The sequence below is a fragment of the Grus americana genome, chromosome 2 (genome assembly GCF_028858705.1).
Source record: "Grus americana isolate bGruAme1 chromosome 2, bGruAme1.mat, whole genome shotgun sequence".
Classification (NCBI taxonomy): Eukaryota; Metazoa; Chordata; class Aves; order Gruiformes; family Gruidae; genus Grus; species Grus americana.
Genome location: NC_072853.1, coordinates 68,088,240 through 68,105,340, shown reverse-complemented (window position 1 = coordinate 68,105,340; position 17,101 = coordinate 68,088,240). Strand labels below are relative to the sequence as shown.

The following is a 17,101-nucleotide window of genomic DNA, read 5'->3' as shown; positions in this document are numbered from 1 at the left end:
GTGCTACAACCATAATTTCTATGTATTATGAGAGTAATGGATGACAGAGAAATAAAGAACATGTCGCTATACAGTATGAGGCAATTTATTCCTGAATAGCTTGAAATTAGATTGTAAATGTAATCAAGTGCATTGATGTCCCCAGCTATTTGGTAACGATGTAGTATGCTTTCCCACAGAATTGTTCATTAAAGGAAATATTAGAGTCTAGATGTTTTAATGTTATCTCAAACAAAATCAGAACATTTCTTCCAGTCCATTCAAATCCTTTGTGCACTTTTTCCCTAAAGATTGGGATCCCTTTTAGCGCTACAGATGAAAATTCACATTCCTGGCAGAAATTCCTCCACACTTGTGGCCCATGCAATCTTGGGCTCAGCAGATGCATTTCTCTCAAAGGTGAATTTGACCTGCTTTGTTGATGGGATGTGCAGCTCCAAGGCAGCATACCTAGCTTTACTTACAGTAGAGTGCAGAAGTTAACATGATGCTGAGGTCAGTTTCTAAGGCTGTTCTCCAAAACATTGTATAGCAAGAATGGTTGGTTCTAACGCTGTCGAGTCTGATTCTTTGTGCCATTTGGGTTTTTAAGACTACAGTGTTTTTAATTTTTTTCCTTTCAAGAGAGTTTTGTGAAACTAGCCATGTTATATCGCTCTGTGTGCTCCCTGAGGTTGAATTAGCAATGTAAGCAAAACAATAATCTCTCCAATTCTCCAACGCACTGTAGCCATGATTGAGGCTCAGGCTTTCAAAGATGAGGAAATTTATAATTTCTTTAAGCTGTGACTGCCTCCTTCCCCTTCTCTAACCTCTGTAAAATTTCTATCTTCTGCTCCCCCTAGGGACCATCCCCCGCTAGGATGTTCCAACTGTCTTTTACCTGAGTTGGAAAAGGGGAAAGATGTTTTCTAAATGGATAGCATCTCCTGGCAGGGAGGCGTAGAGTCAGCACGTCCACATTTGCAATGCAGTTATTGAGAGGATGAGTCTGCCCAAAGATGCTCTACATTTATTGAGCATGAGTCAGCAAAGAAGACACATTCTAGAAATGTGTGCTTTAGCAGGCTAGTGACTGCAGCTATTTAATTGTCAAACCCAAGCTTTTTGGTCATATCCAATTGTCCGTTATTATCAGTAGTACCACGCACTCCATTACCCTTGAAAGCATCAAAAATCATCAAGTTTTCAGACTGTAGATCCTCACAGAAAACAAATTTATTTTTTTTAATTTATAAGCAGATATACAAATCTTTCATCAAATTAATCAAAACACCTCTAAGAGAGTAAAATGTCTTAAGCTTAGCTTTTTACTGCCACTGACTTACTGGTCAAAATAGCTTGCTGCTACAAAATATGCTTTTTAAAATGTTAGCATTCACTCATTAAAACTAATGGAATTGCAGTGTGAGAATTGTTCCCAATACTAATCATAGAACCTATTATAGGAAATACTCATAACAGCTGTTGAAAAAACATTGTGGAGTTATTGGGAACAAGTGCATAATGTGTTTTCAATAGTCCTTTTTTCTCATTCCATTGCACAATAGAAATTAAGAATATATTACAGAATAGCCCTCTGAAATATTAATGTCTTTAATAATTCAAAGATAAATATCTCCCTTGGCCCAAGTATGGCAAAGTTCACCTATCTACCACTGACTCTGTACCACCAACCCCACGGCACCATCCCACCTGTGCTGACTCACTAAATGTAGGGGAGCAACCCTAAGGTGTTTCCCAGTTAATCATACTGGTAGGAATGAAAGAGTAGTTTATGCAATTGAGAGAATATACTGAAGGCAATTTTAGGAGTAGTTATATGGTCCCTTTTTCCAGCCTTGCAGACTTTATCATTTTTTTCCCCCCAACTCTGTTATTTTTTCTCTTTCCCCTCCAGTTCAGAGGGAGGTGTCCTATCAGCATGATTTCTTTATGTACCAGAGAGAGGAACATTGGGTTTCAGATTTCTGAGGGCTTCAATAATTGCTGTCAGTGCTATTCATTTAATGGAATAAGGTCTAGGAGGCTTCACAGAAGGATCCTTTAAAGAGGGTTTCTGTCTACAGCTTCCATCCCGGGAGTCTGGGGAAGGGACAACTTAAAAAAAAAAAAAAAAAGTTACTGAATAGCATTAAATGTTTATCCAACTAGTGCCAGAAGGCAAGGGACAGATCTGTTAGCTAGACTAGAAGAGGTTGAGCTACATAAGAAAAAACAGAACTGCCTTCTTAAACAGAAAAAAAAAATCTAAATTTTCAAGGAAAAAGTAAATATGTATTTATCTCAAAACCTATAAATAAATATAAAAATATTCCCAGCCTTGCTATGCTTTTAAGAATTCGATGAATAACACAAAAACACCCAACCAACCAACAACACTAATAGATCTTCCTTTAAAGAAATTTTATTCTGACTAAGGGAGGTAGTAGAACTTTGTTCCTGGTAACAAAGAAAGTAACTGAAAAAAAGACAGGAGGGAATGAACTATTCAGTGCATGCTGGAAAGCTATTTGTGGAACTCAGAGAGTACAAGGTAATGTTGCATCCTGGAGAAAAGGGTAAGTCTTCATATATAAAACTCCTTGTTCTTGGTCAGCTTTAAGGTCCCCATCATATACATTTGCAGAGTTGGTTTCTAATAAGGTAAGAAATAACAAAATGTTTGCCTTAGCCTTAACTACAGAAAGCAAGCCTAATGTTTAATCGTTGTTGTTTGCCAGATTGGCGGGTGATCCCATAAGCTGGTTGAGGAGAGGGTGCTGCAGGGTACAATGGATGAGCTTTAGAAAGCAAATGGAAAAAAGCCCCACAAAAGGTCTGTGAGATAATAACCAAATGGACAGTTGAAGTTGCCGTGGCAGGTACTACAGCCTGTGATAGTTCTAGAAAATCCCCAAGAGCTTCCTGAGCAGAAACTTCATCCCAGAGCTTTAGACAAATTTTATATCTCCTATGATCAGACCGCAAGATCCATGGAAGATAAGGACTTTGATCTTGAACTTGTCTTCATGGTCACAAGTTTTCAGAAAAATTTTATTTTCTCATACAGAGAATGTTGCTGAGGAGAAAATGACTTACCAGTTTCTGTTCTGAGTGAATTTGTTTTGAGGACAGATAGCTTCATATCCAGATATATAGTCCAGACTGGTAGCAATGGCATTTATAACAGTGGGCAGATCTGCCAGGATGAGACAGATTCACCTATCCAATCACAGATGGTAGAAAATATTACTCACAGATGCTGCTGTATGAGAGTTTGGCGTCAGCAAGGAGTCAGGAGCACTCGCAAAAATGGATTTTATTAGCTACCATGCATTTCTCCCAAGGCTGATTTACTGTGTGCTAGAAGGAGGATGAAAAAGGGAAAAAATAAGAATCTTCCTCTGAAAGAAGTGTGGTATATTTGATTGTAAGGAGCCTCGGTTGCTCATGACTTTCTTTTGTCAGACAGAGAAACCGTTGGATTCACAAGATCTGAGTCAAGACTCCTTCAGTGCATCTGGTGTTTCCCAAGGAGTGAATGTACTGAACTTAAGGAGTGTTGGTGGGTGGGAGTGAAGGCTGGGGAGAGGGAAAGCTGGGTTTTCTGAGCGTGGAGGGGGCAGATCAGCAAGCCTTTTGGAATTGCTGCTAGAGATATACCAACAGCGTTTCTCAGAGTAAATTTATGTTACGACAAACTGCTAGTCACTGGCAGAAGTAAAAAATAATTGAATCTCAACGTCTCATTCTCAAAAACTAACGCTTTGGTGAAGAGTTCTGCTTCAGAGCTGCATTATTGCAATGGTTTTGCCAAGGACAGAGCAGGGTTGTGATGGGTGTGCGAGGCATCTTCAGGAGCCCTGCTTTCAGCCCCCTCACCCTGCATGCAGCATTGGTAGCGCTGTGTTTTACAGAGCTCATTCCAGTAGCACAGATCGCTTCCTCAGGTTATCTTATGGGCTTTGTTTTGCTTGCCTTCCTCCTGGCTGTCTGGCACAAGTAAGGGATGAATAATACCTGCTGCCAGTGACAGCTGCTGTTATGCACCTCTCCCCTTCTGTGCAGAAAAGGGCCGTTCACAATGCAATGCAGGAAAAAATGCTCCAAGAGGCATCCAAGGTAGAGCTCCACTCTTTGCTGGAATTCTGCTTTTTATTTGTTCTAATAATTACCTGCCCCCCCCCCCAAAAAAAAAAAAAAAAGGTTACCAAACTTACATGTGAACTAAAATATGAATGTTGACCTGCAGTAGTGCAAGGTCAGGTACAAATGAAAGATGCATAAGAGCAAGGAAGGGCAGTTAGCAATGTGAGCTTGAATAGGAAGTGTTAATATGAGATTTCTTTTGACCCTGTTAGTGAGTGGATTATCAGTATTACTGCTTTTAATAGTATCCTTTCTCAATTTCGCTTCTGACATTACTGTACCAGTTTGATTAATATTGCCAGGTGCTGGTAAATCTGCATCTAATGCAACCCTACTTTCCATATCAATATAGTCCATATAAATTTAGAATACAGTGGGCTAGTTGTCTCATATTTTACCTGTCCTAGGTAAACTGTTCATTATTTTTGTTAGAAAGATAGAGCATCATTACTGATGTTTTGGGTGTTTTTTATGAGGAACTTTTATGGTTCAGTAGAGCGGAGGGAAATAGAGCATTTCTGGCGGATTCTTTTCACATGGCTTTAAGTTTCCCAAATGCATATTTTTAGCTCAAGTTAATTGTCTTCACACCCTCATGGGAAAGGGGGGAAGGGAAGGATACATTTCAGAACATTAACTTCTCTGATCCTAAACTGTACCCAAGATAGGTGGGATGAATTGTCCTTGGAAGGTTTCTGTCTCTGCCCACTGGCTACTGACAGAGGCTAGACACGTAACGGTTAAAAAGCCAACTTCAGTAAAATAAACCTCATCAATTAAAAAGAAAGACCAATCAAAATATGCCAATAGAACAAATTACCTAGCCACTTAAGAGGGAGAAAAATAAATTTGTCTTGAAGTGTCCAAATTTCATCTAAATCCAAATTGTCTTTGGACTTGATTCCCCATGGGTTTCTCTCTTATGTCTCCACTCATACTAGGAGCAGCACTAGGTATGTTTCACCCAGGTCCTGTTTAGAGGCATTCAAAACGAGATTAAAAATGCATGGGCTTTTTCTACAGAGGGTATCCTCAGTGATTAACAGTCCTTTTTCAGCTTTGACTGTAACTTGGTAAACATCTGAAAGGTTAGGCATAGTTATGCTTTCCCAAAGGCGACTAGGGACCAAGCCATGTCTGAGAATCTTTGCTGAATACCCGCTTTCCTTTTAGCGTGATGAGGAAACACATTGCAACAGTCTTCCTCCCCCTGCACCTCCCACCAAGACACCTTTTCCTTGCCAAGTTCTCCTTGCCGAACCATCCAGCAGCGAGACATACCACCATGAAAGCTCCACCTTTCCCCTTCACCCTCCCTCTCCAGGCGTGCCCTAATGAGATGGGCATACTGCTTTATTACTGCTGCAAACATGTGGAAAGCATTTTCTGGTCCTTTGTGATGATGGGAGCTACATGGATTTAAATAACTGGCCTCAGGAAATGAAAATAATGCATCAAGTCCTTTAAGTCATTCTGATTGCTAGCCTTAGTTCTAGGCTTAGTTTTCTCCAAATGATGTATAAAATAAATAAGCAGATTAACAAAGAGCAGTGCAAAATACTGCAGAAACATCTTTCAAAATAAAAATGTATCTCACTAAATAATATGAAAAACAAACTTTCTAAAGTTCCTCTTACAATATTTCAAATTGTGTTCATTTTATCATTTACTTAAGCTTGATAGGAATTCAATGCAAATACAATTTATTCTAGGCAGGAATACCAGCCTTGCCTGTATTAAGATTAGCTGACACTTTTGTCTTTGTAATGCATTTTCAAAATCCTAACAAGTTTATCAAACTGAACTGAAATAATCACAACTTTATTAAGCTGCTCAGGCTTAATATTTTTGAATATTTCATTTGGATTAAACCAACTGTTTCTGAGACCCAAAACTAGGGGAAAATATGTGGTTTTGTCCATGTTAAAACAATTTGGCAGTATCTTTTGAATATTGGATGAGTGTCCATTAGCAATAGAAGTATATTTGAATTTAAAAAAACATGAACATAGGCACAAGAGGACTGACATAAAGTTAATTGAAGCCTGGTATTTGAACATATTTGCGACTTTGCAGCTGAACTAATGTATTTGCAGTATATTTTTTCTGTGTTGCTATATGTATAACAATAGAAATAATATAGGGATTGCATGCAGCTATACAAGACTGCAATACATCATTTTGATTGTTCTTTTTATTAACAAATCTAGTTTTCTTTTTTGAACCTAAAATTAAAGCAAAATTAAAACCATGTCTTAAGTTGCATGTGCATAAAAGGCTCTAACTTTTGTAATATGGAAAAAATACATCATCCTTTATGCTCCCTGATAACAGAAGCAAATGTTAAAAACATACACAAATTCTCAAAAATGAACTTATCTTTTAATACCTTGCAAGTGTGTTTTCCACATCCAAGAAGGTTTTGAAAAAAGTGAACACTGTAAATCGTAGTGAAAACTAAATTCCTTCTTAATTCCTGCATCTCTGTGAGATGTAATGAATGTTTCTCCGTATTTGCATACAGAAACACAATAGTGGCTCTCTAGAATATATTTTTTTTAATTTTCCAGGAGTTAATATTAAACCTGGACTTCAATATTAATATTTAAGAGTCCTCCCAGTTACATTTTAGAAGTCAGAATGCACTTTAGATACTTCTAATAAACAAACTAAAGTAATTTTGTGTCTTCTTGCTTTCATCTTTTCATATTTCTGAACATTTTCTCCGTTCATTGTTATAAAACCTTTTTATTAGCCACCTGTGTTTTTTCTCCCTATATAGGAATAAAGCTGTACAGGGATCTATCTATGGCTCATGGGAATCTCCTCCTCTTTTTTTTTCTTTTTTTTTTTTTTTGTCTCTCCAGATTATTAAAGACCAGAAGCTACTGGTGATAGTTGGAGGGATGCTACTGATTGATCTTTGCATCTTGATTTGCTGGCAGGTTGTGGATCCTTTGAGAAGGACAGTGGAAAAGTATAACATGGAGGTATGTCCTCAAGCCTGAGTAATCCTTATGGTTGCACATCAGTACCTACAGCTTTCTGTGAGACCAAGATAAAGATGCACTAGGTATATGAAAGCAGGTCAAGCTATGTATTTGGGGAGAAGAAGGGTTTGGGGTTTTTTAAATAAATAGAAATGAAATAACTGCAACCAAAAGAAATTGTATCTGTAATTGAAGGTGCCATGTTTCTGTCACTTGTGAGAGATTTTAGATGAAAGTGTTGTAAACACAGGAGAGTCCTCTGCTAAGACTCTCTGTCAGAGTCTGTTGCAATAAATAATGGATTATCAGAACCCATTAGCAGATTTCAGTAAGAGCTTATTCAAGATAAGTGCAGGAGAGGTCACTGCTTAGACTGCATTCTTTGTGGAGATGTTCAGGAATTATGTTACCTATTGCCATATTTATTTTGAGTAATAGCATGTGCATGCACCCATAGTGATTGTTCCTATTTTAATGTCATTCCCAGAAAGGTCATGCTAGAGATTTTGATAAGAAGGAGGTAATAGCTTAATGCCCCTTGTAGAAATTTTCCAGAAATCTGCTAGGTTTCTAGAAGTAGAGCCTTCTGGACAAACTGACAGCAAGCAACATGGCAGCAACAATGCAGAACTAGGGAAAAAAAATTTCCATCTGTATGCAGATCAGCAGTGTTTGAGAGTTTATTGCCTCCAACATGGAAACTGGGAGTATCTGAACACTAGATTATAAGAGGACAATCTAGAAGTGTTATTGTCTTCTCCAATACTTGGCAATTAATAAGAAAAAGAATGGTAGTTTTCTGATCTTAACACTTACAAGGAAAGATATGGTATTTTATTCCATTGTTTTTACTTTGTTCTTACTTTGCAGTGTGGCTCTGGAATTTTAGTAGGAGAAGATTTTATTGTTTATTTGAATATAATTTGTAGAAGATATCTTAGAATGATACCTCCTAAACTGCAAGGGATGCCTTTCAAGAAATCATTTTAGAGTCTGAAAAGATACCTCTCAGTCATTGCCTAGAGTCTGAACATTTTTTTTAAAGACACTCCCCAGTTATTATGGTTGTCAATAAAAAAATGGAAAATGTAACTGAAATTTGTCTTGTGGAGACACTTCTGCTCTATGTTTGTAGAGCTTGAAACAATAGCAGCTTGTCGATAGTTTTGTTTACTTCATTTCGTTCCAACTGCATTGCAACTGATATTTCAATTATCAGTGTTGTTAACTGTTTCACTGCTTATATAAAACCAAACATAGTATGATAAATAGTCACAAAATCCAATTGAAATAATGCTCATTTCAGTGCTGTGGGGGAATGAGTTAGAAGGACTTTGACTTTTTTCCCTGGTCAGAGGGAAGCCATAACTAAAGATCCTGATATCTGGTCTTAGCAGAATCACTCAGGTGAAATTTCTGTAGACAGCAGCAGTAACTGTGATGTTATCAAACCATTAATACCAGATATTTCAAAAATAAGGTTTATTGCAGTTTTAAATGATTGCAGTTTCCATCTGAACTAATCAGTGTGTGTTCCTTGATCGTGTAATATACGCCACTAAAAACTCAGTGTGCTTGTTCCATGTTCAGTGCTATCTAGACCATGGGGCTGCACACCAGTTGCCTGAACTTTGTATCAGAACTGGAATTCTCTGGCAACTCTGTAAGCCCATGCAAACTCACATTGACTGAATGCACACACAAGAAGGTGTAATATTTTGAATACTCAGCATAGAATTGACTTAAACTTGCTGTTAGAGCTCTTTGCTATTACTATAAGTTGTGCGGAATGTATTTTTAAGCTAATGGATTTGGGGAGAGAAGGAAATGAAAGTATTATGCAAGCAAATTTGGTCATTAAAGTGCCGTACTTGTTTTTATCTTATATAAGCAGCGAGGTGAACTGCAATTTGCTTTCCTGAAGCAGACCTCTTCAGGTGTCAGAAATTCCTTTGTAAAAGCAAATGACAATTGTATTTGTCTTTTTAAAATATAATTAAATTATAATTATTTTCATTTGCTTTTTTTTTAATTTTAGATTTTTAAAATGTATTCTGCAATGATGAATTCTTTAGTTGAGCTTGCCTAAGCAGGTATTATCTTTTGTGTGTTTGAAAAGTACTTATCACATAGTAAACACTAGCGGAGGCAAGTTTCTCTTTTATTTCAGGAATATTGCGTCACGTATATTCCTTGTCCCATTTGCTTCTGTGAAATAATTTTAAGGGGATATTTTGTCTCAGTTAAAGTTGATCCAAGTGATAGAGACTCAACTAAATGTGGGCTCCAAAGTTATGAACGCAATCAGTCATTTGAGCTAATGAACCATTTGAGTGCTGTTTTAACTACGAATACACATTGGCTTCCTGTGTGAAAGTTCTACATTTGGCCACTATCGGGTGGTCCTCTGCTAACTGTGTCTTCATACACACATCAATCAAACTAACCAGGATGAGGAGCCTAAAAACTGAGAATGTCCTTCGCTGTTTGGCATTTTTCACGAAATAGTTCATATAAATGCCAACACCAGCAAATTATCAAGCACTTTTTAAAAATCCAGACTCCTTTTCCGGAGTTGTTTGTAAAGTCAGGATATCCATGCCTTAAAAGCTGAGGGTGGGCAGTCTACATCTAAAAATACAAAGGGAAGGCACTTGTGGTGACTCTCCACCCCTGACAAAAGGAAGAAATCAGATGGGATGTTGGGTCTGCCAATTTTCAGACTGGTCTCTGGCATCCTGACCCTAGATGTCAGGTTTCCTTAAGAAAAGCACATCTACAGCTGCCATAAGAGATCATGGTAAAAGTTTTAATGACTGAGCCCTAAACCATCCAGATCCTCCAACCATCAGTAGGGCAGTTATTTGGTATATGATATACAAACAAAATCACTGGATAAAAGCAAATAGGTTACAGATAAAGGCAGGGACTACTTTAAAATTTCTGTAGCTGTCCACTGATCTCTGACAGAAGAACTGTGAAGTTCCTCCTACCTACGCTTCGTACAGAGTTCTGTAGGCTTGATTCTCACATAACACAAAAGCATTTTCTGACACAAACTGCTTCTCAACTTCAAGCAGCAGTGTAAAAGATGGGAATTAATCCATAACATTACCTCTATTCATCTGTTTTGCTTGTTGCATCAGCTGTAATATTTTCTCCTTTTGCTAATGTTTCAGACCAGTGAAAAGACCAATCACATTTTTTCTCACTAGCTTCTTCCTAGGCTGAACTTGGAATTTGCTTTTTTCATTGTAATTCACCTTGTTTGTCATAATCAAAATGCTCTGCGGATATGATCTGATCTCAACTAGGTTTCTGCCAGACTAAGTTTCTCCCAGTTGCTGGACTGCAACCTTCCTCGTCATCCCACCGAACGGGATGTTGGGCTTGACAGGCCACGAGGAATTACAGTGCTTCTGGTATGGGGCTGTGGAAGAGCTTTGCCCTGGTGGCAAGGCTCTACCGCCTTTTCCCAACCATCTGGATTTTGTCCTGGTTTCTTAAGGCGATGTTTATGTGCAAGGGTACCCTGTGTGTTTTTTCCTACTGCCTAACAAACTTTGTTTGCCAGTTTCAGTCAAACTGACAGAGCAGATACAGCTCTTAAGGACGTAGCACTGCTACAGATTTGATGGAAACAGCCAGCTGTGTGGAGGAGACGTTCGGGTAGTTCCCTAAGAAGAGGGTCGCAGAGTGAGTTTACCCCTGTATCTAAGAACAAACATTATAAATGACCTGCTAAGGGCAGCTTCACACTTAATTAGATATAAAGAACCCAGCCACAAGGCAAAAATACGTAGGAAACCAGCTTGCTCTAATTTCAGTTGCTCACTGATACACCTGCATTGGAATGAAACCACAGTCTGAAATAGCAAAATCCTTTTACAAAGTGCAATCTGTTCTCCATGTGCAATAGCCGTATCATAATTCAATTATATCCCTACTACAGTTCAGTAAGTCTATGTATAGACATACATTCAGACTCACCTCTCCCTTGTAATACAATGGTGTAGTAATTCTTGTAGCTTGAAATCCTCTGACTGGCTGGTCTTCTCCCAACGCAAATGTCTGCGACACAGATTGAATCACTGTGGCCTTGGAAGGTAACCAATAATCATGTTTAATATATAAGAACTTGAATACTGGGGGAAATGGACTAGGCTTTATTATTCCCAAGGTGTGTTAGACTCAAGAAAAGTGATACTTTGCATACTGGATGCCAGTATTTCTTGAAGAATTTTAAAACCTATTTATCCAGGGCAGCAACCTTTCCATTCCTTGATGTCTTAGTACCAGTTATGTAGTTATGTCTGTGATGTTTCCTCTTATGCAACCATATGATAACATTATCAATATTTAAAAATAGACTTCATTCTGGTATCAGAAATACCAGCATTTAAGGTTTCACACTGAATTTTCCTGGGATGGTTATAAACATGAAATGGAAAAAAAAAACCTAGAACAAAAATGCCATTTTAGAAGACACAGAAACCAGACCAGTGAAACATCCTATTTGGCCTTCTAGCACTGATATAGAAATAGAAGGTGAAAACTAAGAATGCCCATCTTTATATGAGGACATTACTATAATAAAAATATCAATATACAGGAAAGATTGAGTAGGTCATTGCAGTAGCATAGTAGTGCAGTCTGTTAAAGAAAAGTTGGAGTAAAATCAGATTAATAAAATTAATCATTTCAGTGAGTGAGGCAGAATTCCTGTGCATTCCAAGTGTATAACTATGCTATCAGACACATATCACTAACCAACAAGCCAGAAGGTCATCTTTGACTGATATGTTGAGGGAGTCATAAACATTGCAAGAGCAAAAAATGCCTGTGTAAACTGGACAAACATGCTGCCTCATTTAGGAGCAGTGACTGCTTTGTAATTCAACAGATAAGAGAGAATTAACCCGTAATTTCATTCTGAATAGCATACAGAATCTGTTCCAAAGCATTGATATCTGAAGGACTTTTCTGTATCTGCAAAGACATAGTTGTTAGCTTTGATAGCTCTGAAGAAGCAATAACCAAAAAAGATCAGTAGAGTGGTACTCAACCTCGGAAAGGGAACAACATAAAGCTGAGGAAGGCTCTTAAAGAAACACTGAAGAGGACACTGTAGAGAGTTAAATCTTTGCAGGTGCCTGGAGAACATTAAGAATATCATATTGGAGACACAGAGTAAATGCATGTCACACATCAAGTAAGACTTGAAAAAGAAGAGACTCAGCATGATGAAAGAGCAGGAAGACATCCTTCAAAAAGCCAATTTTGTATCCAAGTAAGGAAAATAGAAAGGATCATAAAGTCTGGTAAGTTAAATGTAGAACACAATAAAGCCGTCTAAAAAAAATCTTGCAAAAGGCAAAAAAATTAATAATAAATCTTTCTCTAAATATCGGAAGCAGGAAGTTTGCCAGGGAATCTTTGGGGACAATATTTGATCAGAGTATAAGAGCATCACTTGCAGAAAACAAGGCCATGTAGAATGATTAAATGATTGCTTTGCTGCTTTCTTCAGCAAAATTCTTTGTGCAAGAGCTTGTGGAGATTGCTGTGCTAGAACCCTTCTGATGAACTCACCAAGGATTGACCGGAGTTGCTGGTAGGAGTAGAGAAACTGATGAGAAATAAATCACTGGAAACAGATTATGTTCTCCCAGGCTTTCTAAAGCAATTCAAAGGAGTAATAGTCAAACTACTGACAGCAGTATGTAATCATTAGCTGAGAACTGCTTTGATATCTGAGCGAAAAGTTGCAAAAGTCTTGCCATGTTTTCAAGACAGAATGGAAACCTCAGACTTGTAAGTTAATGTCTGAGGCAGACCAAATTATAAAAATTTTAATCAGGACTGGAATTAGAAATAAATATGCTACATTGAGGAAGAGTTGACATGGCACTTGTGAAGGAACAAATCTTTCAAAAACTCTGTGAAGTCCTTTGAAGAAGCCGGCAGGCATGTGAACAGAAGCTGACACAGCCTGCTAGTTCTCCAAAAAGGACTCAGCAATTTCTTTCATCAAAGGCTCTCATGGAAATTAAACAGCCATGGAATAAGAGAGAAGCCCTCAAATGGATATAAAATCCTTTAGAACAAGCAAATGGAATTAAGGAATAAATAAAAGTTCATTTTCCAGGAAGGAGGGATGTAGCCTGTAGAGTCCTTCAGGACAAGTCCCAGTCTCTGTGCTGGGACCTGTGTTGTTCGGTGGAAGAGGAAGTGAATGATGAGATGACAAAACTTTAGTGGTTATAGTAAGTTATTCCAGAAAATAAAAATGAGGGCTGATTGTGAAGAATTCCGGAGGGACCTTGCTGCAGCAGCAAACCTAAATATTATTTTCTCATTTGCTATGCAAAGTCTCACTGGTATAGAGGAAGATAGGATTTTACATTTTGATTTCAAGTTCAGCTGGAGGAAACCCATAAATAAAATAGGTAAATTTGGTACGTCTTACATCTCTTTGAGTAAGGCAGCATAAGCTTGACTTAAAACAATTACAACTGCCTGAGTGTTTCATTCAAATAACTAACCCAGAACAAAAATCACAATGCTAGCTGACCTGACAACTCTCTAAGTACCCAGAGGTGTTGAGTATATTCTTGGTAGATGGGTGCAAGTATAACAAGACTGTAGGAGTAAATGTTGTTCCTGGGTATCTGATTGTCTTTTCTGTGAGATTGCTCCTAGTGTAGAACCTGAAGAAATTAATATTCCAGAGATATTATTTGGACTTTATGTGAATTCAATTAAATATACAATTACAGAAGTTACGGTAGTAATGCCAGGCCACTGATAAGTGAGACTTGTGTGAACAGAACTGAGATGTGAGGTAATGAAAACTCAGGAAGGAGTTCATATATTAGATGTGAAAGAAAAGGAAGGGTAAAAGCATGTCCAAGGTGAGCATGGTGATGTACCCTAATAGTTAGACTAGTTAACTAAGAGTAGAAGCCACCAAATATAAAACTTTTCTTTAGGACAGCCTTTTGTGCTGTGGAATTGATTTGTCTCTACATTTTTAAACAAATGGTGTGTGAAAATTTAGATTCAACTGCACAGATGTAGATGGAGTATCATTTTCATAGAAAATTTTCATAGAAAGTTCTAGATTAGTTGCCTGCATGCTTTTCTAGGGTTCTTTCATATTTTTTAATAGTCTTTTAATTTTTTTTTCTTTTTTCATTATTTTCTTTCTTTAACATTCATCTTCAGTCATGACACTGCTGTTGTAAGAATTAGAAAATACTCTGGCCCAAAATTATATGCAAAATGTGTATGTGTGTTTGTATACACATGGTAAAAATGTGGGAGTAACACAGGTCTGGAATTGGTAAGAAGATGTCTGGTTCGAATTCACGTGCTTAAGTAGATTTATGCAGATTCTTCCCATTTTGAAACAATCAGATCATGTTCTTTTCTCTTTCTGCATATGTATATATGCATAAACAGATGTGTTTGGGGGGGTTGTTTACATTGTGCTGTTGGGCTATTCAGTCAGCTAACAGCTGGATTAGAGAGAACTTTGTCAAACGTGCATTATGAAATGAAGAATATAATTGGCTGAAGTAGTTTCTGGGGGTGTTCAGCCTAATGCAGGTCAGAGCTTGTTAGTCAATTTGTTCTCTAAATATCATTACGCCCATCTGTTTCCCCTACTATTTTTTAAATAAATTTAATTTCTTTCCTTCCAATTTGAAATATTACAGGCTGCGGGAGCCAAATGTCTCCTGAAATCTGTAGCCTGCTTTCAAACCCAGCCATTGTAGCTCACAGCAGGCGGCCCGCCAGCAGTAGCTGAAACTGAGAACTCTTACTTGCATCTGCTGGGGCCCACCGGTGGCTGGCAGCCGTTCCAGAGAGGAGGAAAATGAATGGCCATTAGAGTCAGCTGTAAACCTTCCACCGGCCCAGAGGATCTAGAGCAGGTCCAAAGAAAGAGTAAATATTAAAGAGCAAAAGCTGGTTTACTTCTCTTTCTCATTTGACATTGGTTTCCAAGGAAACAGAACAAAACGTGAGAACTGGGAGCCAGCAGCTGAGATTGACTCAGCTGGTGGCTAGTCCTGCTTCTGTTCCCATGGAAACACATATCAAACTGGCAAAAATAAAGAAATAGGGCAGGGTCAGTTCCAAAATGGCAGGATGAATGGCTGCTGCTTCAGCTACTTAATAAGATGAGGGTTGCTGGTATTTATTCCTCTTCAGTAAGCAATTCCAATTTTAGTTCTGCCTCCGTTATTCACTTATACACTACTTCCCAAACTCAGGAACATATCAGGAACTATCAGGAACAACCTCAGGAACTATCGTCGACAAGACTTGTAATTCGTCTTGTTCAGCGGCTCGTTTGCAACAATGACTGGCACAAATACTTCCAGAGGTGGATGCTAGAAACATGTAGTGCACATCTGAGAGCTCATCTGTCATGCTTAAATTTTCAGCCAATCGCGGTTCACGATGAGTAGTGACTTCAACTCTATGGTTGTGTATATCTCATAACTGTTTTATATGCTCGCTATTTGAATAGTTTTGTTATTCCCGTAAATGTCAGTTGGTTTTGACTCTTGCTAACTTTTCACAGTTCAGTGTAATTGCTAATTAGGCACTGTGTGAAGAACTTCCTTTTTCAGTTTTGGAAATGTTGCTTTTCGGTCCCATTGAACATACGTTATTTTGCTTTGAGGGAAAAAATAATTGAATCTTTCACATCTACTTTTTCAGTACCATTCGTTACTATACATATGTGTGTTTACTATACAAATTTATTTTCCTCTTCTCTCTTTGGTAGAGAGTCTTGATCTTATTAAGCTCTTTTTCCTATGACATAGAAACTCTAAAGCATCCTTTTTCGTTAAGATGACTAATATTGCATATTTTAGAAGATCTGTGTAATGATTTTATCTATTATTCATCCTGTTTCTTATGTTTGGTGTATTCTTTTTCACTGTTGTACACCATTAAACAGAATTTTGGAGTTTACTGTCAAAGTGATTCTCAGATCACTTCCATGCACTAATTAAGACCCTGAGAAAATGTATCAGTAGTTCCACTGTTTTTAGGTGAAAACAGCTTTACAGTTACTGAAATCGAATTCCATTTGTCATCGTATGGCACACTCATCTGAGTTATTCTCCTCACAAATCTTTAGACTCGATTAACCTCAACATTTTTGCCTGCATATTTTCCTGCTTGTGCTGTTGAGCAACAAGTATGATTTTAGTAGGGAATTATGGTTCTTAGAGTGGAAGCATAACTCTGGAATATGGAAGCATGATACCGTGTTTTTTTAACGTATAATTATTGTTACTTGTGCTGCTGTCATGCAGTCACACCTCTGGCGTGTCGCTGCTGCTTTGCAATCACTGCTGGAGCTCCTCCAGTTCTGAGGACCAGCTACCAGAGATACCCAACAGGACCCATCCTTTCCACTGCATTTGGCATTCCAGATTATTGTTCTCCCTTGGGGATTTCAAGATATAATCCCCAGTCCTAAAAGAATTAGACTATTGGAGGAAAGGAAATCAGATTGCAGATATCTAACACCAGTAAAGTCATTACATACTCGTGGATTAAAAGCAGCCATTTACCGCTTCTGATAATAACACTACTGAGATTGCTTCATATACTGTGAGACTACCATTAAATGATTCACAACCTAATCACCATTAAAAGCAATAGACATATGATCTATCAGTGATACCTGGCTGGTTCACACAGAAGGCACTGTGACAGTTCTGCTCATTCACTGAGAAGGCTCAGTATATGATAAACCCAGTGGCATTTCTTCACTTTAAACTTCAAATACGTAGCATACATTCATTCAGATTTATTCTTCCAATGGCTTAAGCCAGAGCCAAAGTTAACATTGATTATATGCTCCCTTACAAGGCTGCAAACAGCTACAGACTTGGTATAGGACAACACTGATGCTTTTTGGCAGTCAGGAACTGACTACCAAATAGTAA

At 37.9% G+C, this 17,101-nt stretch overlaps 1 protein-coding gene across 1 annotated transcript in view; it reads left to right on the top strand.

Moving 5' to 3' along the window:
* GABBR2 (gamma-aminobutyric acid type B receptor subunit 2) overlaps positions 1-17,101 on the top strand; it is a 488,838-nt gene that overhangs the window by 339,315 nt on the left and 132,422 nt on the right. Inside the window, exon 13 of the mRNA XM_054817640.1 lies at positions 6,999-7,121. Coding sequence (XP_054673615.1) covers positions 6,999-7,121 — 123 coding nt within the window. The remainder of the gene's footprint in view (positions 1-6,998; positions 7,122-17,101) is intronic.